At 35.8% G+C, this 27,918-nt stretch overlaps 1 protein-coding gene across 1 annotated transcript in view; it reads left to right on the top strand.

The window, feature by feature from the left end:
* KIF15 (kinesin family member 15) overlaps positions 1-27,918 on the top strand; it is a 39,077-nt gene that overhangs the window by 5,885 nt on the left and 5,274 nt on the right. The window contains 25 exon segments of the mRNA XM_052794474.1: positions 903-1,000; positions 1,379-1,558; positions 2,218-2,427; positions 2,540-2,665; positions 4,136-4,258; positions 4,989-5,112; positions 6,843-6,934; positions 9,577-9,786; positions 10,886-11,063; positions 11,488-11,629; positions 14,027-14,168; positions 14,502-14,678; positions 15,587-15,694; positions 16,487-16,592; positions 17,132-17,297; positions 18,691-18,841; positions 19,892-19,977; positions 20,416-20,491; positions 20,767-20,853; positions 21,826-21,930; positions 22,792-22,914; positions 24,398-24,544; positions 25,533-25,637; positions 25,925-26,089; positions 26,537-26,643. Coding sequence (XP_052650434.1) covers positions 903-1,000; positions 1,379-1,558; positions 2,218-2,427; positions 2,540-2,665; positions 4,136-4,258; positions 4,989-5,112; positions 6,843-6,934; positions 9,577-9,786; positions 10,886-11,063; positions 11,488-11,629; positions 14,027-14,168; positions 14,502-14,678; positions 15,587-15,694; positions 16,487-16,592; positions 17,132-17,297; positions 18,691-18,841; positions 19,892-19,977; positions 20,416-20,491; positions 20,767-20,853; positions 21,826-21,930; positions 22,792-22,914; positions 24,398-24,544; positions 25,533-25,637; positions 25,925-26,089; positions 26,537-26,643 — 3,334 coding nt within the window.

Raw genomic sequence — 27,918 nt, forward strand, 5'->3', positions numbered from 1 at the left:
TAATGTTTTATTGTCTTGAGTTGAAATGTCTTGCTCAAACACCAGGGATGATTTAGATTTTTGTCTTCCTGCGGATAACTTTAAGTTTTAAGAAATGGTGCAGTGCTCAGTGCAGTTGTTCTTGCTTTATACCAAAAAAGTGAAGTATAGGTACTCTCCTCTACATTTTGAAGATGTAGATTTTTTTCTGTTTTTAACAGGAGAGAAGCTTTTCATTTAAATCAGACACTTTTAGTAAATTTTCTCAAAAATGAGTATTCTACTGGTTTCCCTTTTTGGCTGATATCCCTTGTATGTGTAGAAAAATATTCTAGTATGCAAGGGTCTTCCATGTTGAAATATATTGAGCTTTTCAAAATAACTGCTTCCTATCCAACTAGGAATTTAAGGCCTCTGTATATGAAGGGATCCCCTTGTAATCATGTTCTTCATACAGTGGTGATTTTAAATGCATTAATATTGTGCTTGCCATTAGAAAATTACTGAAATAACCAAAACCACTTTGGCCGACATGTTTTCGAGAAATTAAGTAAACATGGGAACAAATCCACCCCATCTTTCTGGTTCTTCAAATCAGGGTTAAGGTAGCTGTATTGGCATACCTCTACATCTGTACATGTTTTCTATGGAAGTCTGAGTAGTTTATACTATTTTAGACTTAGGTAACCTATGGACAGGTAAAATAAACTTTCACAAGCATCATTTAGACTACATGTAAACCTGATTATGGAATATTATCTTAGATCTTGAAAGTTGATTTTATTGCATTTTTTCTGTGGTTTTGCCATTTGCCATTTGCCAAACCTGGTTGCTGAAATCTTCTGTAATGACATCTTGAAAAGGTCAACCATTACTCCTGAGTAGTACTAATTAATTGTTTTTTTAATTAAAAATCTCTTTAGGACCTTCTGATTCTGATAATTTCACTCACAGTCTGAGAGGTGTAATTCCACGGAGCTTTGAATACTTATTTTTTCTAATTGAACGTGAAAAAGAAAAGGTACATTTATTTTATACTTATTATTGCAGTGAAAGTAACGTCTCACATTAAAGATTAGCTAAGGCTGTTTGGTAAGCAGTTAAGTTTCCAGGATTATTGCCATCTTGCATCAAATTTATTAATGAGAAACGCTTGCATCTAGTACTTTACCAAATTATAGTACACTTTGTTCAGACGAAAGCGTGCTTATATTTTGAGTCTAAAAATGCATCTGAGTTTCTGGATGTTGGTTGTTAGCTGGGCATCAGAAGTGCGTCATATGCAGACTATATATGCAAACTAATAGCTTTAGATATGTGTAAAAAGAGACTCACTGCCATACAATGCCAGACTTAATAAAACCAATCTGTTTATAGTGTAAATTATTGTGTTTTTCAGGCTGGCAGTGGAAAGAGTTTTCTCTGCAAATGCTCATTTATTGAAATCTACAATGAACAGATATTTGACTTGCTAGATTCTGCTTCAGCTGGACTCTTTCTCAGAGAACACATCAAGAAGGGAGTCTTTGTTGATGGTGCTGTTGAACAGGTGTTGTCATCCGCTGCTGAAGCATACCAGGTATTTTTTGTCACTTTTTAATGTTTGGACTATTTATCTTGGTGCTTATTTGGTAAATATTCCTCTTTGATTAAAGCACATATTTTTTGCACAGTGTCTGTGACACCCTCTTCCCCTATCTCTATCCTCCAAAAAACAGTGTAAAAATCTGTTTCTGGGCAATGCTTCCTGACTATCCCATACATGTAAGAAATCATGTAGTTCTGGAGTTTGGAGTATATGAATTGCAATTACAGTAATCTTTCCCTAATGCTTGCCCTACACATCTCTGAAATAGCAACAGAAAACTACATCTCCTGCTAATCAGGCAGCATGTGTGTTCCAGAAATTGTCAGGTTTATTTCTCCATGAATGAGACATTCACATAGTACTTTTGTGACTTAAAATATTTTTTCCTTGTGTACTGCTTTCAAACAATAATGGCACTCCCGGAGGAAAGAAGTGAATATTATAATTAGTGTTTTTATTAAGCTTGACTGTAGCTATATTTTTTCACTTTTAAAATACTTTTATTGGATAAAAGGAAAAAAGTCCTTGTCCTTCAGATTTTTAAAGGCCGTTGCATTGAAATATGCTTACTACCATTTACGTCACATGTATGTAAATACTGGGTACAGTCTGAGATACTTGATATTGTTTGATGTCTTTATTGTGCTTAGGTACTAACTATGGGGTGGAGAAACCGTCGTGTAGCATCGACCTCAATGAACAGAGAATCCTCAAGATCACATGCAGTTTTCACTATCACGGTAGAATCCATGGAGAAAAACAAAGAGATTGTTAACATTCGGTCTTCCCTGCTCAACCTGGTAGACTTGGCAGGATCTGAGAGACAGAAAGACACCCATACAGAAGGACTGAGGTTAAAGGTTGGTTCTGTAATATCTGTGGCATCTTTCTCCTTTCAGATGTACTGCCCTGCTCCATCCACCAAATCTGTTCTCTCTCTCTTTTTTTTTTTTTTCTCTTTCTTCTTTTTAGGAAGCAGGTAACATAAATCGATCACTAAGTTGCCTGGGCCAAGTAATCACAGCACTTGTTGATGTGGGTAATGGAAAACAGAGGCACATTTGTTACCGGGATTCCAAGCTCACTTTTCTGTTACGGGTAATATATATCCTCTGGATTTTATATGCTACTTGGTATGTAGAAAAAAAAAAATTTGTTTGGGTTGATTTTCTTTTTTTTTTTTTTTTTTTTTTACTCTAAAAAGCTAAACTCAGGTACGTTAATTTGTTTCAATATTGGGCAGGTGGAAGAAGGCTTGAAAAATATCTTTTTACCTAAACAGACTTCTAGCCGATTTGTTGCTATTAACTGAAGACAAATTTATTTATGCTCATAATCTCCTATTACGTATTTGCAAATTTTAAAGAAAAGGAAGCATATGTTTTCATCCCTATTATCTGGGAAATACTGTGTATCACAACGTAATATTTAGAGATGTGTTGAAACGTGTGACAGGATTTCCAGAATTAGGCTATGTGTACTGTGTTGGTACGATGTTAAGAAATAGATAAATTTACACTTTCCTACCTGAGAGCTTATGGGCTCTTTTCAAGATGAACAGAAAACAACGATGGAAGCAGTCAAAGATTTGTTGGATGCCAGCACTCACCAAAATTCTGTGAACAGTAATGAATAATATCTGTAATATATTTTTGTATTATAATATAGCACTTGTACATAATCCAGCATTTGTGTTACAACACAGTATCATTGTGATCATAGCAAAATTTCCCAATCATTCCATCCCTGTTCTATGTATATCTTAGAATCATGAACCTCTGAAGAACTATATTCTTCCAGTGCAACCCAAAAGACGTAGAAATTGGAAGAGAATTGCAACTGTATGAGCTGTTACTTTCTTAAGTGGTGTTTTGTTTTGTTTTTTTTTTTTTTTAGTTGGCTGTACTGCAAAGAAGTCCACAAACATGACCACCTCTACTAGAGAGAGAGAATGCGGTTGAGGCTTGTGGTCTATTTTGTAGTACTAGACTTCTAGTCTTAGGTCTAACTGCTGTGTTCTCCAGAGATTTGAGAGCTACTTGTTTAACAGCACAGAAATATCTGAAGACTGTGCATGTTAAAGGGAGAGGTTCCTTTTATATCCTTGGTCAAGAATCTATTGTTTTGTGATTTTGTTTGTTTGGCAATTGCCACTAGAAGATAGGTTGGAACAATCAACAGGCTACATGATGTTCAAAATACTGCGAATACCAATCTGCTAATTACCAAGATTAAAGTGAAATATCTGCTGTATTCCCTGAATTTTTTTCCATTTTTTCTTTTATCTCCCTCCTGTTCAGGTGTTAAAAAAAAAAAAACAAAACTCAAATTGTTGATAAGTAGTATAGAGTCAGGGTTTTGAAAACCCAAATAAAGTCCTTATTTACAGTCACATCCTTTATACCCACAGTTGAAATAAAATTTCAGAAACCTGCCTAGCATGCAGATTTGTTAAATAAAATCCCTTCTGCAATTTGTTCGAAACGATACACAGTAGTTCTTAGGTGATGGCTTCCTGCTGTCACCAAAAACATGCAAATAAGGCTAACTTCCATGTTTTTTAAATAGGATTCCCTTGGTGGTAATGCAAAAACATGTATTATCGCAAATGTTCACCCGGGATCCAGGTGTTTTGGTGAAACACTCTCCACTCTTAATTTTGCTCAGCGAGCAAAGTTGATTAAAAACAAGGTAAGAGAGTTCCTCAATGTCTTTATTGTTGAAAAAACCAATTTCTTGTCATGTAAACTACACATCTGCAAACAGGGTTGCTTTATTGAAATACTCTTGTGCTTTCACTAATTTTAATGAATATAACTTATTTTAAAATACTAAATTTGCTTTCCTAAATGTTTTTTTATGACAAATGATTTTTGAAAAGGCCTTGTTTGCTTTTGATTATGAATAGAATACAACAGCTGGGGAGTAGGTAATGGCTGATAAAAGTGTGTATTTGTTGCTTGTTCTTAGAGCACTTCATTGGAAAAAAGTAAAAAGTAAGTAAATCTGTACTAAAAATTAAAATTTTCATACGAAGTTAAAATTCAATGGTATTTCGGTGCATCTAGTTTTTATATATGCTAATACCCAAGATGTAATTTCTCATGGGTGGGTTTTGAAAGTATGTTGGCATCTGGCTGGAAACTACTGTTTTCGATGTATACTGCTTTGGTCAAAAAGCTCCAGATGGAATTCTGCAGAAAACATTAAAATTTTTAACCCATATTTTTAGCTGAAGTTCAACTTACTGGTTTCTCAGGAAATGGAACATTGCTTTTCCCATGAATTCTTTCTTTCCTAAGATGGAAACACTTCTCAGTAGTTTTGCTGCTTTGCAGTCTTTGAGTTTTCTCTTATCCTATAAAATACAAGATTTTTATTTGTACCTTTTCCTAACTTTCTCTTAACATATTTATGAAAGGCTGTGGTTAATGAAGACACACAAGGAAATGTGAGCCAGCTGCAAGCTGAGGTGAAGAAATTGAAAGAGCAGCTTGCTCAACTTACTTCAGTGCCGTCTATGCGTGATATGTCTGTACCTCAAGGTAAGAGTTGGGGGTGAGGGGAGAGAGAACTTCCTACTTTTGTAGCCTAGAATGTTGGAGCCTTACATAATTCATTAAGTTTCTGAACAATTAATATTTTTGTAGGAACTGACCTACAGAGGTTGCATTTGTCTTATGAATTCCATTGCCTGTATTTGTATCTGATATTTTGCAGAAATTGTTAATGTGATTTTATTTTCTTCCTCTCCTAAGTTTGTGTACTAGGCTATGGTTTTATTATATAATACCTAGAGTACTCTTCCAGTTTGTAAGAGGTATGCTGCCCAATCCTTTAAGTAACTAAAAGTTCGCATGTGATTGCTTGTACGTTTAGGTCAGAGGGAGGGCACTAAGGTATTGATAATGCTGCATTCTTTTTAAGCTCAGGACAGGATTTTTTTCCCCTCTTCCCTTTTTGCCCCTTCAGGAAGATCCTAAGAAGAATGTTTACTTTTCAATAAAAGAGAGATTTCAATGTAAGATGGTAAAAGGGTTTTTATGTAACTTTTTTTCTTCCAGCAGCTTTTCACTAGACCATCCTATCCCTACAGATCCCAGCATAGCTTTCTACTATGTATACTTCTCACTGAAATAGGCTACCTTATAATGTTTGATTACAGGGTAGTGAACTTGTAATTGTAACTCTTGTAACTCTTCCTGTGTTCCTGAGTCAACTCTTCCTGACCTTGCCAAGAAATAGGAGATACAGCAATAGAAGTTATTACAGAAGTTAGAAACACTTGTCTCTACCGTAAAGCATCTGTGGTTGAGTTTTCCTAAGGAAAAAATAATTCTCTGCTAGCATACACATTTAACCAGTAAAAACAGGTCAGTGATTATGTGGGACACTGAATCGCTGCCCATGAATACATGAATATTGACAGAAGGCTCAAAAATATTTAGATCTGTGATAGAGTTCCAAGGGAGAGCAAGTGATGATGCTTAAACACTGAAGAGAGGTTTTATGCAGAACCTAATATATTAGACCTGTGTTTAGTCTATGTAGTTAAATTATGTTTGTAATATTCGATCACACACATATGAAATCTGCTTGCTAGCTACTTTAAAAATATGATGGCATTTTTTAATATATTAAATTACAGTAGGGTAGTTATTATGCACCTAGATACTATGGTATTCTATAAATAAGTAGTCTTGCCCATGTGAGGATATTCGGGGAAGCTATTTTGAATTAATTTCTGAAGTGGATTAGTAAAGCCCTTTTAATCCCTTGTGTGTGGACACTTTCCTTCCAGATTAAATCACTAATTGTCCACTTAATTCATGGTTATTTTCCTGAATTTCCTTCTCATGAACCAGTTAGTCTACTTCTAATATGTACAAACTGTAGTAATGATGCCAATAATGGCTTAGTGTTATCAAATTAATTTCGGAGGGGTTTTGCATTTTACAGATATACTCAGCTGAACAGACTGATTCTTTTATTTTAATAAAAGTTCATTGTAAAGCTGTTTAATGCTTGAACAACTTTGTTAATTATACAATTATGTATATTGACTCTGTTCTTTATCAGCACTTGCAGGTGACTAGGAATTACTGTCTAAACGTCTTTGCTCTGGGTATGGCACATGATCTTTGTAGAGGAATTATACTACTCGAAGAATTTATTTAAATTTTCTTTACACAACTGTCACGTTATGTATGTAGGAACACCTGGTTAACTGGTATTTTAATAAATATGGCATTTGTTTCTTTGACTTACCCTACAGGTGCTGTTGAAAAGGGGAAGAACAACATAAATTACATGAACAACTTTCTTGGAGCAATGTTGTTCTGGGAGAAATCAGAAGGTGAAAAGAAGGTAAGAAAGCACTAATATTTCTAAGTGCATTCTGTGTACTGTCTTATGAGAGATGAGTGAGCATATTGAAACTGACTCTCTTCATTTTTCTTTTGTTTTTTAATAAAAATACCTTGTCCAAAGATAATAAGGTTTAGTAACAATGGAACTTAGTCAAAGGACATTTGAGATAAAATCTGTAGTCCTCAGGAGGACTACAAGGATGTTGTGAGGTTATGCAGGGAGAAAACTAGAAGGGCCAAAGCCCAAATAGAAATTAATCTGGTTACTGCCGTAAAAGACAATAAAAAATGTTTCTATAAATACATTAGCAACAAAAGGAGGGGTAAGGAGAATCTCTGTTCTATATTGGACATGGGGGAAAATATAGTGACAAAGGCTGAGGAAAAGGCTGAGGTACTTAAGACTGAGGCAAAGGTGGCATTTAATAGTAAGACCAGTTGTTCTCCCTGAGCTGGAATACGGGGATGGGGAGCAGAATGAAGCCCCCATAATCCAAGGGGAGATGGTTAGTGACCTGCTACACCACTTAGACACACAGAAGTCTATGGGGCCAGATGGGATCCACCCAAGGGTACTGAGGGAGCTGGTGGAAGTGCTCACCAAGCCACTTTCCATTATTTCTCAGTAGTCCTGGCTAACTGGGGAGGTCCCAGTTGACTGGAAGTTAGCAAATGTGATGCCCATCTACAAGAAGGGCCAGAAGGAGGATCTGGGGAACTACAGGCCTCTCAGTCGGACTTTGGTGCTGGGGAAGGTTATGGAGTAGATCATCTTGAGTGCCATTACATGGCACATACAGGACAACCAGGCAATCAGGCCCAGTTAGCATGGGTTTATGAAAGGCAGGTCCTGCTTGACTAACCTGATCTCCTTCTGTGACAAGGTGATCCACTTAGTGGATGAGGGAAAGGCTGTGGATGTTATCTACCTAGACTTTAGTAAAGCCTTTGACAGTTTCCCACAGCATTATCCTGGAGAAGCAGGCTGCTCGTGGCTTGGATAGGTGCACTCTTTGCTGGGTAAAAAAGTGGCTGGATAGCTGGGCCCAAATGGTGGTGGTGAATGGAGTTAAATCCAGTTGGCAGCTGGTCACAAGTGGTGATCCCCAGGGCTCAGTATTGGGGCCAGTTTTCTTTAATATCTTTATCAATGATCTGGACGAGGGGATTGAGTGCACCCTCAGTAAGTTGGCAGACAACACCAAGTTGGGCGGGAGTGTTGATCTGCTTGAGGGTAGGAAGGCTCTACAGAGGGATCTGGACAGGCTAGATCAATGGGCCTAGGCCAATTGTATGGGGTGCAACAAGACTAAGTGCTGGGTCCTGCACTTGGGCCACAACAACCCCATGCAATGCTACAGGCTTGGGGAAGAGTGGCTGGAAAGCTGCCTGGTGGAAAAGGACCTGGGGGTGTTGGTTGACAGCCAGCTGAATATGAGCCAGCAGTGTGCCTGGGTGGCCAAGAAGGCCACCAGCATCCTGGCTTGTATCAGAAATAGTGTGGCCAGCTGGACTAGGGCAGTGATCGTCCCCCTGTACTTGGCACTGGTGAGGCCACGCCTCCAATACTGTGTTCAGTTTTGGGCCCCTCACTACAAGACAGACATTGAGGTGCTGGAGTGTGTCCAAAGAGCAGTGAAGCTGGTCTAGAGTACAAGTCTTATGAGGAGCGGCTGAGGGAACTGGGGTGGTTTAGCCTGGAGAAAAGGAGGCTGAGGGGAGACCTCATAGCTCTCTACAGCTACCTGACAGGAGGTTGTAGCGAGGTGGGGGTTGGTCTTTCTCCCAAGTAACAACTGATAGGACAAGAGAAAACAGCCTCAAGTTGTGCCAGGGGAGGTTTAGACTGGATAATAGGAAAAATTTCTTCACTGAAAGGGTTGTCAAGCATTGGAACAGGCTGCCCAGGGAAGGGGTTGAATTGCCATCCCTGGGGGTATTTAAAAGACATAGATGTGGTGCTTAGGGACATGGTTTAGTGGTGGACTTGGCAATGTTAGGTTAACAGTTGGACTTGATGATCTTAAAGGTCTTTTCCAACCTAAACAATTTTATGATTCTATTCTATCTTTCAAATTCAGACAAGCCACAGCATAACTTTCATAGTATGCTTAGTTTTAGGGGATGGGTTGTTTATTGTGATTTTTCTAAGAAAATTGAACAGAACAACAAACTTCTGTTTTACTTAATTTTGAGTGCATCTTTGAGTGTTTGGATCAACAGTGTGTTTTTTGAAGCAAACCTCCCAGTCATCCCAATTTTATTGTGCTTTGGTTCATGTCATGGCGTAGTACTAAATCAGCCAAAATGGTTTTCTTTATTTATTTATTTTAAGAAAATGAACTGAAACAGGCACTCTAGGGGTGCATCTGATGTGCTTAATTGAATACTTAGTCTACCGGATCATATTGGACCTTCTAAGTAAAGTTTTTTGCAATAGTGTGTAATTTGGGTTCATGGTATGAGCTGTTGCTCTCTACAAATCTGCTCCAAACGATAGTCTGTGTATTCACAAAATTACTGTTAACTGACTTTTGCATGATTTGTCTGTGTGTGTATACGTATGTGATAAGTGCACCTTAAAAATTTACCTAGTGTAACTGTCGCTTTTCTACCAATCTGTATATGTATTTTTCTAAGAATTTATTAGAAAAAATTGCTCAACTAGAAGATCTGTGTGCCAAGAAGGAGAAATTTATTCAGTCCAGTAAAATGATAGTTAAATTTCGTGAAGACCATATTGTTCGTTTGGAGAGATTACACAAAGAGGGTGGTGGAAGTTTATTGCCAAAAGAGCAAGATGATCTCCTCAGTGAATTGAGGGAGGAATTGCAGACACTCAGAGAACAGGTAAGTCTGGTTTTTCCTTTCTACAACAGTTTTCTTTTGTGAGAATAGATATCGTGATGGAGTTCTGTGATGGGTGGATATAGGCTTTTTAGGAAAGAGGCAGGAAAGAGGAGGATGTGTCATGGGTTCTTTTATAGATACATCTCAAATGCATGGAGTTTCCCTATGGAAGGGACAATGGGTGGGTTTAGAGCTTGTGAGTTTGCATAAGAGGAGAGGCTAGTAAGGGTGATGTCATGGTGGGAACTTGCTATGGGCCACCTGATCTGGGTTAGGTAGAGGACTAAGTCTCCTTTAAGCAACTCAAGGAAGTCTCCAAATCACAAATCCTCATTCTTATGGGAGACTTTAACCTCGGTGACATCTGTTGAAAGGGAAGGACAGTAGGATGCAAGTAATACAGCAGGTTTCTGAAGGATAATAACACAGATGCTAGATGGGCCAATCAGGGGTGATGCAGTCCTGGAGCTGTTTGAGGAAGGCAAGTAGCAAAGTACATACCTAAGGCTTCAGGAGAGGAGGCTTTGGGTTATTCAGGTATCTGGTAGGCGTGGTATTTGTGAAGCAGTTTTGAAGAACAAAGAAGCTCAAGAGAGAAGGCAGATTCATTAAAAACAATTTCCTCCAAGCACAAGTAGGAAAAAGGAGTAGATGTATTAGAAGACCAGCTTGAATCTGTAGCTCATAACTGAGCTCCAAAGTGAAGGGGGCAGGGGGGGAAGTACAGAAGTCAGGACAGTCATTAAAGGACTATAGAAACATTACTATGGCATGCAGGGACAGTGTTAAGAAAGCCAAAGCTCAAAGTTGAAACTGCAAAGGGATGTCAAGAGCAACAGGAAAAGCTTCTACTGCCTTATTACCAGCAAAAGAGTAAACATATAAAATGTAAACCCACTGTCTTTTTTGAGAGCAGATTCCAACGGAGTAGGAAAACTAACAAAAAAAAAAAGTTGGGGCAGTTTTAACCACTATAAGGAATACTTTTTTCCCCTTCCATTACAATTTAATGTGTATTAAAGGTTGTAGAGCAACAGCTAGATGTGTATAGCATTGTCTGGAAAACAAAACCTGTTGAATAAAATACTGCTTATCATAGATGGAACAACACCCACGAATTGCAAAGTATGCCATGGAGAACCATAACCTCAGAGAGGAGAATAAAAAACTTCGTTCTTTACAGTCAGTTAAAAAGGCTCAAGAAATTGATGCTCAGACCATTGCAGAACTAGAAAAAGCTTTTTTGGAAGCTTCAGCCACAGAGAAAAATACTGGAGGTAAAACTATGCTCGTGTTTTTCAGCTAAATAAGCTTACCGTATTTCTGTTGTGTGTAGTATTGAAAATGTTGTCTGTCTTGATGTATTTTTGCCTTCTTCAAAGTGGTACCTGAAGACTGATTTTTACTTTAGGTTTACTTCATTTTATTCACATTGGCCTTCAAGCAAGTACAGCAATAGGGAACTTGGTGTGGTGCATCTTGGGAACACCACTCATAATCTCATTTTGTTGTCCTTAGTTGTCATGAAGACTGCAGTAATATTAATTATTCTGGTTTTCATGTGGACTGTTGCTAATAACCACTTTCTTCAATCTCAATTGCTGCTATGTTGTTCAAAAGCCTACAAATGCTTTCGTTTTACTAAAACTTAAGCTATTTGAGCTATTCTGTGATTTCAGAGGGTCTATGTTTGTTCTTTAGGTCATCATTTATATTCCACCACCATATCAGTGGAAGGCAACTCACTGGCATCTGTTGAAAGGCTGAAAGCACGCCTGCTACAGACTCAAAGTGAACTGGCAAGTTCAAAACAAGAATATGAAGAATTTAAAGAGCTAACCAAGTGAGACAAAACAGTATAGAAATGTCTTAATTAAATGTCTTTAAATAATTACTTATATTGATTTTTAAAAGTTAGTCTCAGATCCTGAATATACGGTCTAAGTATGCTCTTTGCATGTGAGAGAGGGCCAGGTTAAGAAAAATGGCATGTGCACAGAATATGTTCCTGTTGAACTTAGTTACTCCCAGACTAGGAAACAACCATGATGCAATCTGAAGGCATGTCTGCACTGTTGCAGATTTCTTTGTCTTTCCAAAAGCTCTTCTTTATGCTAAGATGCAAAACAGTGCTTCACAACATGCAGGAGATGCACATACCCTGGAATTCTGATGGTCACCTGCTTAATGGAACAGGGAGAGTTTGGCTAGTTTCCATGTTGAGCAATTATTTTTCAGTAACTGAAGTATTACAGATGGAAGCAGTGACAGGAACTAAGAGTTGATGGGTTTGGGGGGTGGGTATTTGGGGTTTGGTTTTGGTTTAGTGCAACAGTAGTTTTTAATATAAACTCTTTAAGATTGCAAGTTTGAGTCACCATAAATGTGGAATCCAAGCACCCCAGAAAATTTTGGCTAACCTGTTGGTTAATTTTTTGTCTCCACTTCAAAGATTTTTAAGAAGGCAGTAATACCACTACCTCGAGTCTTGTTATTGGAACAGAGATTGAATTAAAAGCAAAGCAAAGAGCTTTGAATTTGGAGCTTTGAATTTGGAGCAAAGACATGATGTCGATAGTTCATTTATGTCCATTTGCTTTGGCATCTAAACATGAGATAAGGGTCTACTTTGCCCTTACTAACGTAGTCAAGAATTTACTGTCATTGTTCTCCTTGAGGGCAGCACAAGATAATGCAAAAGGCCTGAGTAATACCTTCAGTGTATATATATTCATATGCAAGTGAATAATACATACTGAACTTGATCAAGCCCATTTCTGAAAAATTCTCATCCTGTTACTGGAGATACAAGAAAAATAATTGCATTTCCAGCAAATGAAATATAAACCTGGAAGGCAAAAGGGACCTGATATTTTTTTAACTATATTTTTAGCTTGTACCTAATGTTGCTTTTTATTGATTTAATTGAATCTAGAGTATAATTCTAGAAGCATTGGGCACAAGATAGTTCCATTTTTGCCTTCCCGCTTTTTTTTTTTCAAAGTAGCTTTGTGATGTCCTTTTTTGCTCATTCAGGCCATTGTACAAATCTGTATTTTTATTCTTAGATTTCTGTGTAGCAAATCCTATGAACTTTATAAATTGTAATGTTGTCATCTACTGAGTTTATCAATTCAGCAATCCGTCTATTGTCCTGTATCATTAGTTACAATGCTTTATTTTTATCTTCAGATATTAATTACTTTCTTTTCCTGCCCATTCAATGTATTCCTATTTTATGTATTCTATGTTTTGTGCATGTCTTGCTTTCTTGATAGTATGTGTGCATTTTTATTATCAATTAGTGACATTTTCTTAGTGGAGTGCAGTCAAACAAAAGTGTGCTTTTAAGCCTCTGGATTCACCTCTGGATTTCACTAAACTTTAAACTTGTTTCCAGTTTCAGAGTAACTGGATGCTTAATTTTACATGCAAGTGTAACTATATGCTGTAACTGAATGAGTAAAATTTAACAATTCCACAAAATCAATGTATGCTAATTTTTCTATTGTCCAATAGCAGTCAGAACTAAAGTTCTACTCTGTTCTGTAAGTTTTGTTGCAGATGCTAAAAACATGAGGGAAAGTGATAGCATTAAACTGCCAAAAGATGAAATAGTGTATTTCCTTTTGTCTGTAGACTGTGACCCTACAATTATGTCAGTAAGGTCAATTATCACAGTAACAGCATGTAGCTCTGCAAAATACCTAATGAAAATTATTCCTAAATTTCTGCTCAACTGTTGGATTTAAGTTAAAGTACTCTTAGAGGGCAAAATAATCTCAACAGAGCAGCACTTCCATTAATAAAAAAAAATCTTTAAAGGATTTTCTTTAATCCTGGCAAGCACCAGTTCAGACTTCTCATATAACTGGATAACATTTTTAAAGCTTAAAACCATATTGGTATGGGTGATATCACTTTCTCATAAAAGGAATTGCAGAGCCCTCAGCTTATTTCTTAACGTGTAATGGATTTTTTTTCTGACACGTTTAGTTATCCATCTGCTTGCTTCATTATGCAAGCACAAATAAGCTTCTTAGCTTTTTAATTTTTTTTAATTTTTTTTTTTACCTTTTTAATACAGCAGTGGTGGCTTTCTTCTCAAAATAATGTATTTCAGTGTTTGGGCAAGAGTTCAGCTTCAGCTTGCTCATTGGCAATACTGTAGCTTATTCTTACTGATGCAAGGGCATACTGATGGAGTGGTTTTGACAGTAGTAACATACTTCCTAAACAGGAAAAAGCATATGGAACAGGAATCAGAGCTTCAATCCCTTCGGAAAGCAAACCAACATCTTGAAAACATTCTGGAGGCAACCAAAGCACACAAGCGTCAAGAAGTCTCTCAATTACATAAGCTACACAGAGAAACTCTTAAGGTATAAGTTTATTTAAAACCACACATACTTACTCCTGAGTTGTGTGAGAACATAGATTTTCATTTGTACAATCCCTTAACCTAACTAGTGTTCTGGTGTGTAATCCATATGTGATAAACCAGATATAACGCTTTTTTTGTTCCGAAATACTTACTGAATGACTGCTACTGTAATCAGATGACAAATCTGAAAAAGTGTAGTGGTTTAGAACTAACCACTTTAAGCATTTTTATTTCATTATTCTACTTATAGAACTATGAAATACAATACCAGACAAAGTCTTAATTCCATTTTATGGTTAAAATAAAGACTGCTTTGTAATCTTTGTAACAGAACATAACCACTCCAACAAAAGCTTACCAGTTAAGATCTCGCCTAGTGCCACGAATAAGTCCAGAAATCTTAGATTATCATTCTGAAGAGATGGATGACATTTTGAAAGAGCCGGTTCCCCCAGAGGTGAATGAACAAGCATATGAGGTCATTGCTGAGGAGCTCAAAGTGGCACAGGTGAATGTTCTGAATAAAAACTGAAGCGTATGTGTAACTTTTATAATAAAGTGGGTTTTGGCATGAAATACTTCCCCCTCACCAAATATATTTGAATTTGCATGGGAAACTGAAGCACTTGATGAATACTTAAGGCTTCACTAAACGGTTCTCTAATTGTACACTGTACTTACAAGGATTTACAATGAAAATATTGAAAGGGATTTGAGAGTTGAATATCACAAGTAGTTTAAGATATACAGGGCATTTAAATTTTTACTGTTTTAACCTGATAACTTGTCTCCAAGGAAACTTCTTTATAAGTGTCTGGTGATGGCTACATTTAGAACAATACCCAAGCTTAATATATAATATTGCATTATTTGAAGAAACCTGCCAAATAATGCTTGTCCATCATTATACCTTAATTGTCTTGTATCTTTTCTAAAGGGCAGGGAAGGACTTTTGTCACATAGAAGAGTGCTATGAAGTTATCTGAACTACTCTCTAGAAGCTGGAACTAACTTCAGTGCATGTGAAACCCTGGCACAACAGCCAAAACCCCTCTTTGATACTTACCATAGTGCAGAGATCCTGTAAGGAATTTAGCTAGTGTGTATTTTGAATAACTTCTTTTTAAAGCCTTATTTCTCCAAGATAAACGTGTGTCTGAAAGCTAAGTGTTTATTGGATTCAGTCCTTGTATCCCCTGACAGATTTTCTTGTGTTCTGGTGGTTTAGTTAGCAATAGGAGGAATCAACTACTTAAGATACCAGCTTATTTTTGAATCTTCTGTTTTCTGTTGGTTTGGGTCATAAAAAAAGAAAGTAGTTGACATTTTTATATTTAATATGCACAGACTGCCATATGGCATGTGAGAATAACTGGAAGATGTGTGCTCTAATTTTGAGTGTCTCTTGCGTCACAGGAGCAACTGAGCACAATGCAGACAAAGCTGGATGAAGAGGAAAGCAAGAATATAAAACTCCAGCAGCATATTAATAAACTGGAGCATCATTCTGCACAAATACAGGAGGTGAGAGAACAATAATAATACAGGGCTATATGTGAGTGTGTATATATATGACAAGGTGATATCTACCACACTCATACTACTGTGTCATCTAGTGAGGTCTGCAGTGTTACTTGCATTTTGACTTTTGAAAAATTTACATAGCATCATAGTTCAGGGCTGTGCAGGAAGACAAGGACTTCATTTAACATAACACTGCAGGTTTGGGGTTTTTTGTTTTTGTTGTTTTAAATGTTGTGATTCTGAGCCTGCTTGATCTTAACTATAAGCAAATAGACACTCAGGATGCCTGTGCTTGGTTTTGGCCAACTTCATGATTTCTGGAAAACAGCAATAGTCACAAGGAAATTTTCAACTTTAGAATGCTGAAAATGCTACTTGCCTCAGCTGGAACTGAACTGAAATGTCCTTACTCTATAAAATATTTACAAGTCTTCCTTAATCACTAGATTTGATTTAGTACAGAAAAGGAAGCAAGGCCTGTATTCTTCCCAGATTAGTCTCATCTCTGATAGCTCTGTTCTGAAGTAAATCTCAGCTCGTAAGCTGTGGGTTGCTTTTAAATAAACTTTTTAGATAAGGTAATGTCTTCAGTTATATTGAATTACTTTTTTTTTTTTCTTGGACTTCTATGGATTTCAGATTCATCAAACATCGAATTTAAAGAAAAATTCATCCTGTATTTGTAATCAGCTGATGAAATGCCATAATACGTTATTACGTGATCGTTACAGCTCTGCGACTTAGCCACTCCTACGTTTCCTTCCATTTAAAAATTTTATTTCTCTTCTCAAGCTTCTTTCATCTGAAAGGAATGACTGGAATAAAGAGCGCCAGGAGCTCCTTGAACAGATGAAATCGCTTGAAAAGCAGTTTCAAGACACTGAAAGCAAGACTGATAGTAAGTCTATGTAAAACTGAAATTCCATATGAAGTTTTGAGGCATCTTAGTGTTTTGAATCAATAATAGCACATGCTGAGTAACTATTTGGGTTAGTCATACTGGTTTGATTTTTTTTTTTAATATTTTTTTTTAAAGAAAAAAATCTAATACTTGCAGACCAGCTTTTCTCTGCCCAGTCTTGCACAGTACACAATATTCAGAATTGTTTTCTGTTCACTCTGAATGTGAAGGGAGTACAGGATATAGTATTTTAAGAAAATATTAACTAAAAATAAAGGGAAAATCCTCTCTTGGTCTATGGAAATGCAGTGATATTGTTTGGAATGTTTTTGATTCTGCCTGTACTCCTCAGTTCTTGAAGTCAGTGTTTCATTGACCTTTTCCATTTACAAATCCTTTTTGTGTGTGACCTTCAAGGTTAATTCCACTGAAAATGTGTAAAGTTTTGTGAGACTTTCCCAGGATGTTCTGTAGTGTTACACGTCCTGTATCTAGCACGGTTTTCCAAATAACATAATTTGTTTGGTCTTTGACAGTATTAAAAAGTGAAGTCTATGACTTGCGCATTGTCCTGCAGTCTGCAGACAAGGAGCTGTCTGCTGTAAAATTGGAATATAGTGCCTTTAGGGAAAAGCAAGAGAAAGAAATCAGTCAGCTTTCTGGTAGACATATGGATGTACAGTTCCAGCTGGACAGTGTCAGGTATGTTGGCAGTTTGGTAAAATGCCTTAACCTCCCTTCTGGATGCATCTAGTGATTTATTTCTTCTTTTCTGCATGTGAACTTGCACTTTACATCTCTTATTTAAAGTTGTTATTCTGTGATTATGTCCTTTGCTTATTTTTTTTTTCTCGATTCTTTCCATGCCTATTTCAGAGCCAAGAGAGGGAACATGGTGAAATTAGCAGAAAGAAAATAAAATGAGGCTTCCTTTATTTTGGTTTGCTATAGCATTTTCCCATTAAGTAGGATGTACCTGTAAACTTATTGATCTCCAAAAGTTAAGGGGCTGAAGCAGCATAGTTTGTGGGGTTTTTTTCCAATTTAGTCTTAAAAATTAACTGTTACTTCTCAGTCTGGTCACATGGAGCAAATGACATAATGATGCTGCTGTAAAAATACAGGAAGAAACAAACCATAAAAATAAACTGAAGTTTGGCTAGTGAAGCCTGAAAAGCTCACTACGTTCTATGCAGTAATTGCCATTATTATTGGGAGGTGAAAATCAGTGAGGTTTTTAATCATTAGTGCGACTTAGTTATGTTGGGTTTTGTTGTTGTTGGGTTTTATTTGTTTTGTTGGGTTTTGGTTTTGTGGGTTGTTTTTTTTCCTGGAAAGCTTAACTGTGTTATTGCATTATAGTGGGTCATGTCTTAGCTGAAGTCATTTTTTGAGTGATGCATTGTGAGACTGGGAACCTGGAATTGAATTAAACGTTGTGGTTTCATTGATGCCTTCTGTGTTAGCAGAAGAACTGCCTATCTGGAAGGCATTCTTTCTATAGGGTCTCCATTAATAACATAATTCATAACACTTGTCTAGCAGCTCTTTTACCCCTCTTTGCTTTTTCACTTTTGTGAAAGATCAAATTAAATAAGTTTTCAGGGCAACAATTTAGATGGAAATAACCCAGACTTGCCCAGAATATATGAAGATTTTATATGGGATAAATAACCTAGATATCAACTAAGCAGATGTAGGTACTGAGGATCATTCTAGCAAAATCTATTGTCCAACAACTGGCTAAAAAAATAAAAGAATAAAAATGAGTGAACACCATTATCAAGACACAGTGGCTGAAATTTCTATAGAATTTTGTAGGTAAATTATTTCTAGAGATCAAAAAGAGTACTCTGCCTTCTCTGCCACTGTCACTTAAATTTCCTGTGCCCTTCATAAATTTGGGGTTTCTCAGTTTAAAAAAAAAGTTACCATTTATGTCAGTCACTTGTTTCTAAAATAACTGTACTCTGTACATTATCTGAAGAGTATAAAATACAATTAATTGGAGTATTTTTATAATGAAACAAACCCTTATCTTAATATCATGGGTGGGCTTGGTTTTGTTTTGTGGTTTTGTTTTTTTTTTATAAAGGCTAGAACATGAAAAGATTCTTGAAGAAAAAGCAAGCCTGCAGGATGACTATGACAACTTGCAGGAAGTAGCGAAGTTTGAGACGGATCAACTGAAGCAACAACTTGAGGACAGAAAACAAGAAGCAGAAGCAATGAAAACTGAGCTTTGTGTAAGACAGTCAAGGCTTTTAAAGGACTTTATTATAAGGTTACTCATATAGCCAGATTGTTTAATTCGTTTAATTCCTGTTATTGTATCATTGACAATAGATTCCACAGTAATAAGAGGTTTCCTGGTGATTTCATTTGGAAGATGTACCCAGAATCTTTTTTAAAACTTAGTGCAATATTTTTGCAACCGCAGGCTACAAGAAATATCCGATAGCAAGATGAAGTAGCAGAGTTTTTGGCTGAAGAAATTGCTCTGGAAATGTTGAGATGGGTTAATTAGTAAAGGAATAAGAAACTGCTTTGGAAAAGAATCCTGACATCGAAATGCTGGTGACCTTTCATCTCAGTGCTAGCGAAGACTAGCTTACTTATGCTATCTTTACAAAGCAGTTTCTTAAAAATTTTCATAGTGGATGCCATTTTGTTAAAATGATCTATGGCTTTCTGTGGTGGATCACTGTCCTGCAATTTAGTTGATGCTGTTCTTGAAAGCCTGTCAGACTGCAGTGACTCCTAAACAGCAGTAAGGTTGCTCAAGGGCTTTTGCAAATGATTTTGCCTGCTTTTCTGCAGTGTACGCTGTGCCTGCTCAGCAAGTTTGCTCCAAGTTTTCCCTTTTAGTGTTTAAAGGAATACTGACAGATTGAAGATTATTATTTTAAATTCTTTATAGTCTAATATCTTGAACTGCTGGTTAGAATTTGAAAAATCGCCCCAAATTAATCTACAGTTGAAAATTCTAATTTCTCCATTTAAAGCCTTGGATATTGAGGAACATAATAGCTATATGAAATCATTATCAATGGCAGGTGAAAAGAGCTGATTGCTTAATATAATATATTATATATTGCTTAATATAATATATTAAGTAAGAGTTTACTTTGAACTTGTCCAGGACAAAGCTAAAGATCTTTCTGTTTCCATTTAACATTTTGGGGGGGCTGGTTTCAGTCATCTTAGGAGTTTGTTTAGATTTTTATTTTGGTTTTAATTATTCTAAAGACCTTATATTGTAACTTGTTATAACAACATATATTTTGACATTCTAGAACCTTTTGAAACTCCTGAAAACAGAAAAAGAACATAATGAAAAACTAACATTACAATTACAAGAAGACAAAGAAAACAATTCAAAGTAAGTTTTAATTAGTGGTGGGGTTTATTTTCATCTGACTTCATTGGTTTTGTCCTATGCTAGGTTTTGTATTCAGATGGGGATCCTGTTTGTAGAGGTGTTTTTCCCCAGCTGGGTGGAGAAAATTACATAATGGGCTTTTTTTATCTTATCCAACTTAGACCAGCACTTCATTTTAATGTATTCAATTAATATGACAAATGTAATTTCATTACAAGTATAGTTCTTCATATCAAAGATAAAGTTCCACTGCTGATAGCAGCGTATAGCTAGTAACTAAACTATTAGTCTTTTTGTATAGCACTGAGAAGGTGATAGTTAAATAACTCTTAAAAAAAATTAAGTGCAAATAAGAATAAACTTATATGACTCGATTCTTGTTAAAGCTCTCTTGTGTTCTGATTATATTTCTCACTAAAAATACGTTTTCTTCTCCAGGGAGCTCTTGAAAGTACTTGAAAAAGCACAGGTGGAGAAACCATCCTCTGAAATGGTGACACGGTGTGAGCAGCAGGTACAACAGCAGAATTGAATGTCTAAATGATGTGTTCCTGGATTTCCTTGTGCATTAATAGTGATTTTTATTGGCAAAATGACTGTTCTGTTGATTACCAGCAAAATAAATGTAGAGTTCTCAAGTTTCAGATTGTTAAGCTACTGCTTAATTTTTCTGGTAAGGTAAACAACTTGGTTCCTTTCCTTTTTTTTTTTTTTTTTATGGCTTTGTGCTTTACAAAACATACTTCAAAAGCGATTAAGTCTCTCCTTCACAATTATTATTTCTTCTAGGAAGCAAAACTGCAGAAATTGGAACAGGAGCTGGCTGCTGCTGAAGAGATTATTGTTTCTTTGAAGAAGACAAATGATACGGAAAAGGTTTGGGCTTATTACTGTTACTGATACCCAGTTTTGTGGGTAACTGTTCTGTAGTAGAGTTGAAAGCCCAGAGCTTTTCTGTGATACTTAGTAATTCTGTGCTTCTGGGCAATCCTGGCTGTGTATCTATGTAAAATAAATCCTACCTTTTACTGGCATGGAGTTTGCAGGGTGGTACGAAACTGGTATGCATTCAGAGAAAACACAAGATAACTGAAGGTTAAACAAAAAAAAACCCAAGGTAAAGCTGTCTACTGGACAAAACATTCAATGCATAAACGACGCATAGTTCCCCTGATGGGGCCTTTTAGTCAGTGCCATGTTGTAATGGGCTAATAGAAAAGGTAAGAAAGGTGACGAAAGAATGTGACTGTGGGTATCTTTGTTAATAAAACCAAAGCACTTTTACATGAGAAGACTGTTCCAGTGTCTTGAAAGCTTAAATAGCAAAAGTTCCCATAGTACATGCATTTATGCTGTTTGTAAAACAGGCATAAGAAATCACATAGTACATTTACTATCCAGCATGATGCAATGGTAAGCCTTGCTTTTTCCATGCTAAAACCAGAAATTTGATATGTATAAAGTCAGAAGAATGTGGTATTGTCAGTGCAGTGGTGTTTCTTCAATGTGCCTTTTCCCATTACAAACAAATGTAACCTTAAACTACAGTACTTCTGTTCTCCTATTAGAAAGCCATTGCAGCCTGAGACTAAATCAGAGGGCTAGTCTTCTCTTCTAATGAACACAGCAGGTGTTATGGAGGTTTAATTCCTCATACGCATGCTTAAAAGAAAAGCTAACAATTTAACAACAAATTTCCTTTTACCCCTTTACATGTGCATTGAGGCTCCGTTGTCAAATGATTGTTTGAAATTTGGGATTGACAAATTATACATCAAAGAAAGTCCAGGAATAAAATATATATAAATTATATATAATGTATGAGGATTAACTTTTTTTATGTTGCAGGAAGTTGTAACTGGCTTGATGAGACAGATCCAGGAGCTGAGGTCTTCGGTTAATCATAAAACCGAGTCCATAAATGGGTTGACAAGAGAGCTCGAGGATATAAATGTATGTTCTGTCATTTTGAAGGACATGGTATAGTTTTTCAGAAATGGGAGGCAATGACATGTCTTATCATGGGTCTCAAACAGCATAACTTGCTGTAGTGTTTTAGAAGGAAACTTCTTTGTTTTGACATGTTGAAATCTTCTGAACATTTTATGCCTAAGGCTGTCTTGAAAACTGAACTCTCTCCACATGCTGGGTAAAGAGCAGTGTCTCTAAAGGGACCTATTCACATCCTGTAAACTACACTCGGCGGACAGTCACATTTAGATTTTCTCAGAAATCGGCTATTTAACACCTTAACAATTGAAGCTGAATTGTAAATTAATTTTTGAGGGAGTGAACTTTTATGTCGCTGATATTACTATGTTCTGCATCTGAAAACAAGCAAAAAGAACTAAAACTATGTGTTTGAATAACTATGAATAAATATGATGCATCTTCTTTATTAAAATAGGTCTGGTTTGCAAACTGATAGAGCAACCCACAGAATACTTTAGATAATGTATATGTATGAACTATGAATTCAAAAGGTCCTACAGACAAAATGGTGATGAGACAGATTTCTACATATGGTTATCTGCTTTTTAATAATGGTTTTAGTGGTTAATATACATTGTGGTGGCTATTACATATTAAATTAATAATCTTTTTCCATTGTTCTGACAACTCCTAATAAAATCATTTGTACAATTTAGCAAGTATGATATATCATTCTAATTTTAGTCATTCACACAGATTTTAAACGTTTGTAGTTGTCATCATAAGATTTGTGATATACATTTATTTGTATTATGTTTGCCAACTTTCTTTGATAACATGTTTTCCTAAAATATTCTAAATTTAATTGAATACTTTTTGTAGTGCAAGTATAATCTTGTTCTGGCTGCAAAAGAAGAAAGCAAAGGAATCATAGAGAATCAGGAAAAGAAGATTGAAGAACTGAGGGAAGCCTTGGAGAGAAGACAAATCGCTGATAACATTGAGGTAAAACATTAATGTTGGTGTATTATGAGTATTTGTTCAACAGACCAACTGGATGTGGTTTTGCTTAAAATACTTGTGTAAAACTTAACCTCATTTTTAGTTCAAACTGTAGCTAGTTAAGCTGTTCTTAAAGGAATCTTTCATGAGATACCTGACAAATTCTGTTAAATTATCACATTACTTGACATAAATATTTTATAAGCTACTTCATAAAAACCTATGCTAAAAGCCTGGTTTAATTTTGTTAAGACCACTGAGGAATCATCAGCCGAATTTAATGGCAGCATTAGATGATGCAGCTGAGAAATTAAAATAGGTAGAAGAATATATTATGTTTAACATTATCTCTTCCCCAACTACTACTATATTCAGTAACATCTTTTCTTTACTCATAATTTTAACTAAAAGCTCCACCTGCTGGAAACAAGATTAAGGATGCATTGTTGATGCAACTGCAGTTTTGCTTTTTAAACTTCTATCTTTTTTTAACTCTGTCTTTTCCTGTTACTGCTCTCACCATTATTTTGGTGAACATGTCCATCAGTCAAAACCACTAGCCTCTCCTTACAAATAATTTCTACAAGATCATCTCTCGTATTACATGTGCTTAGGCCAATCATACAGCACCAATGAAGTCTTCCAGAGTAGTGTTTCCTTCTCAAAAAACATTTTAAAATGGATTTCTACTACGTTTAATAAACAGACTATCTTCTTTAATAATCATGTCAATTTGACATTCTGGAACCCAAAACTGAGTGACCTGCCAAATAGATCACTTTGTTGTTTTTTTTGTTTTGTTTTGTTTTTTGTTTTTTTTAAACTGAAGTACCAATTCTTACTACAATGTTATCCTTGGGTGTATCTGGCTCCTGATAAAATCATAGTGTTTCTCCTTCTTCAACTTTGTACATCAGTTACTAATTTCCTTCATGCTTTCTTGACTGGAGAACTAATCCAAGGTGGCATTTAAAATACTAAGTACTGTTTCTCCTTCTAGGTTAACACACCTTGTGTAGTTATGATACCCTATCAGATAGGGTGGGAGTCTAGATCTTAGAATAAATCCAGAGGTATCAACAGCCTAGCAGTGCACTAAAAAAGCTGTAATTGCTAATATAGCATGGATTAAGATCTATACTTTCTTTTCTGGTTTCTTACTTAAAGAATTGTATCTCTTTTTAAGTATACATTATACTTTAAAACAGTGGTTGTTTCCAAATATCTCCTACAAGTATCTAACTAACTATACTGTGGGAAACTTCTCATTTTTGTTCTGCAACCAAGACAATGGATATGGAAAACATGCTAAAATAAGAAATTGCTAGATGAATGCTTGCTACGATTCATGATGAAAAAGTGGAGGGAAAAGGGAGATGCTTGTAGCTGTTAGAAATCTTAGCAACAACGGCAAAACATCTTGAAACAACTGCTTTAGAGTAGTAACTTTAACATTTCTTTCTTTACTCATCCAATGATATAACAGAGAGACCTTCTGTGTGAAGACTTGCATCATACCACTGATCAGCTGATAAGACTGACAGAGGCCTCTAAGAAACATGATTCATTGCTTCAGTGTGCGCAGGAAGACATAACAAAGAAAGAAGCTCTAATCCAGGAACTCAGGGAACAGGTAAAACAAGGAAATTCTCATAATTAGCTCCTTGGGAAGGAGCTGTGGTTAATTGTAGCTTCTGGAAAAGGTTTTACTTGTAATTTTAGAGCATCTTGTATGCAGTACTCTTGGTCAAGAGCAATGCTTCTTCCTGTAAAAGCAAAGTAGTAGTTTAAAAGCTTCTGAACAAAGGCTAGATAACTCTTAAATACTTTGGAAATGGTGTCTAGAGATGACAAAAACATTTAGTCTGAAAGCAGAGTAAAATTATTAGTACCTGTAACAACAGAGCAACCTGAGGTTATAAGCAGTGTAACCGAGGGGATTAATTTTTCCTCTGCTTAACACTTATCTGCAAACAATATCATTATGTAATAGAGATAATTGTTGAGCTCTAAATTATGTAGTCTGAGAGTGATTTGAAGCTTCTGCAGACCAAATAGCTATGTTAGGCATTTGTCCAAATTTTAGCTCTAGTTGTCACAACTGTCATAGTGCTAAGTATATTTGTGTTGGCAAAAACTCTAATAAAGATAAGTTATTTTGGAAAGAAGAGTTCTTTTGTCATGTTAGCATATTCTCTTTGAGGAAACTGATTAAATCTATACCAGTAAAATCTTTGTTTGTATCAAATCATGTTTTGACCAGTAATGTTTGCCAACAAAGTTCATAATAGTTTTTCTGTGCTAGCATGCCCTTTCAAAGGTAGATTGTGTTAGCAAGGCAAAAAAATCAAATACCAACAACAAGAACAAAATTCAGATTACTGCACACTATACAGTTATATAGTGTATATATGCTTTCAAAAAATGCTTGTTACATGCATCTATTGAATGATTAATAGTTATTAGGTAAATACAGAAAACATGAAAGTGAAGTCTAAGATAATCTAAAATAACTTGTGGTGTACTTAAGCTTGCTCAAAATAGAGATCTGGCTGCTGTTTTCTTTAGTATTTTTTGTGTATTATGAGCCAATTTTTAATTCTAATTGGGGTTTCTAATAGTTGGGCAAAATGACAGAAGAAGTGGAGAAGAGGAAGAATGAATATGAACTAAAAATGAAGCAAATAGATTGCTTTGTGGAGTCATCTTCAGTAACGTTTCCTCAGGTATGGCATTTGTGAGAAAACATTTTCATTCTTATGACTGTTAAAACTCATTGAAAAGGACTAATAAACTTTACGGCATGGCTTCAGGCAGGGACCAGAAATGACAATGTATTGAGAATGGTCAAATCCCATTCACCTTGTTTGTAACTTAAATGTGTTATTGATGATTTGTCTGCAGGAATTTATTAATATATGTCTCCAGTTAAGTATTATAACATGTAACCAATGCATAGGGGAAACAGTTCTTTACTAATAGTTTGTGGGGTTTGTTTCTTTTGACTTGCCAGTGTCCAAAAACTCCCCCTAATTTTGATGTGAATTTGGCAAAGCTGTTGGAAACTCATGAGCAAGAAATAGCTGATCGGAGGGCTTCTGCAATAAATCTGGAGCACCTTATACATGAACTGAATGAAGAACGAAGAGCTAAAAATGATGAAATTCTAAGGCTGAAGGTACTATGAGTTAATCTCTACAGGCAATTTGTAAGGTTAAAGTAAGACAGAACAGAGTTCAGATTTTCAATGAGCTCTGCTTGGTAGTCTGTCTGTTAAACAGGAAGGCAGTTCTTTGTCTTCTCTTTACCTAGGCTGGTAGCAAATGGTGACAACTTGTTGAGGTGTCCATGTATCTCATTTTCCCAAGGACTGAGTTGGTTTGTATTCATGAATATCAAATGGTAACATCATTTTTGCTGATGAAACTGTTCTGACTTATTCTAAATCAAGTTTCTAATGAAACTGTAAATGGAAGAGTGATGCAGATCTTTGCCAGAGAACTGTGCTTGTTTTCTGAGAAATAGTTTTGTCTTCTATTTTACTCAAAAATATGTTAAACTGGAAATGAAAACAGGAATTGCAATTTGGTCTTCAAATAAAACGTTTCAAATTTCACTTGCTTAGGAACAATTAAATGAGTTGGAGAACTTGCATCTGGAAATGCAGATATTGGTGGAGAACAACAGGAATTTACAGAGCCTTGTAGAAGCTCAGAGACTAAGCAAGAAAAGGTAAAGTAAAATAAAACAAGAAAAACCTGTCTTAACTTGAAGCAATTAAGATGAACAAATTTACAGTTCTTATTTGAAATACAAGCTGACATATTGCTCGTATAATTAGAGATTGACTCAGCCTTTTGTATGAAAATTGTTTATTGGCTTGTAAACTTTATTGCCTTTAAATCACAAACTCTTAAGTACAACAACGTTTTATAAATTAAATGGAAATAGAATGTAAAAGAATTACTTGCATAGCCATTTCTGTCTGTTTATATATTGCCATATCACTTGTGTGCAGTTATGGATTCAGTAGATAGGAAATGTCCTAATGAATTCAACACATGTTTTAACATGGACATAAATGGAACTAGTTCTCCATCTTGGGTTTTTGAGGGTGAGGAATGAACTTCCTCTGAAAAGTTGGTATGCTGCTGTGTACCTCAGATTGGAGGTACCCTGAAGTTTGGTTGTAATCTGTACAGCTTAGTTTTGGACAGAAAATACTTTGTTTCATGGCTTACCTTTTTTGGTTTTTCTTTGTTTTCAATTTTGTAAAGCATTAAATAATCTGCTGTTTTACATCTTGCGAAAAGAAATCTTAACTGGCAGCAAATAATTCTGTTGGTATTTAATGACAATTCATTTTTAAGGGGCAATTTAGTAAACAGTAACTTAATGCTAGGTAGGAGTTTAATCTCTTTTTGCCTATTAAATGTATAAAAAAATATTTTCCAGAAGTTTTCTCTCTATTCAATGAAGTATCAGTGTTGTCAGTTTTAGAAGTGACTTTTTAGTAAAATAAGTATTTAGCATAAAATAACACTACTGAATTTGCAAAATTAAGTATTCCGATTAGAAGATGCTGTGATTGCAGGTGTCTGTGCAACTCCATTTTGTCCTTGCATTATATGTATTTTACAGTAATCTTCAATTATGAAGAGATTAATTTGTGGAGAATATTCTGTGTACCAGGTGGGACAGATCAGGTGCGATACTGAATGATGATGTTGTCTTTAGGGCCTTCTGCTTAGTTTGCAACAAACATTTGAAAGTGTGTTGTGAACTGAAATGGAAATCATAGAAAAACAAGAAGTGGTTACCTTGCCATGGAAAACTGGATTCTGGGGCTTTGTCTTTCACACAGTTTATGGAGTAGGTTACTTGGACCCAATTTTTCACAGAAAAGCATTACTTTTATGTTCCTCACTTGTTGGATTCCTCACTTGGGACCTTGGAATGTAATTTGGATATGCACTAACAATTCTCAGCTGCTGTTAGTTGATAGGA

The sequence above is a fragment of the Harpia harpyja genome, chromosome 1 (assembly GCF_026419915.1).
Source record: "Harpia harpyja isolate bHarHar1 chromosome 1, bHarHar1 primary haplotype, whole genome shotgun sequence".
Lineage (NCBI taxonomy): Eukaryota > Metazoa > Chordata > Aves > Accipitriformes > Accipitridae > Harpia > Harpia harpyja.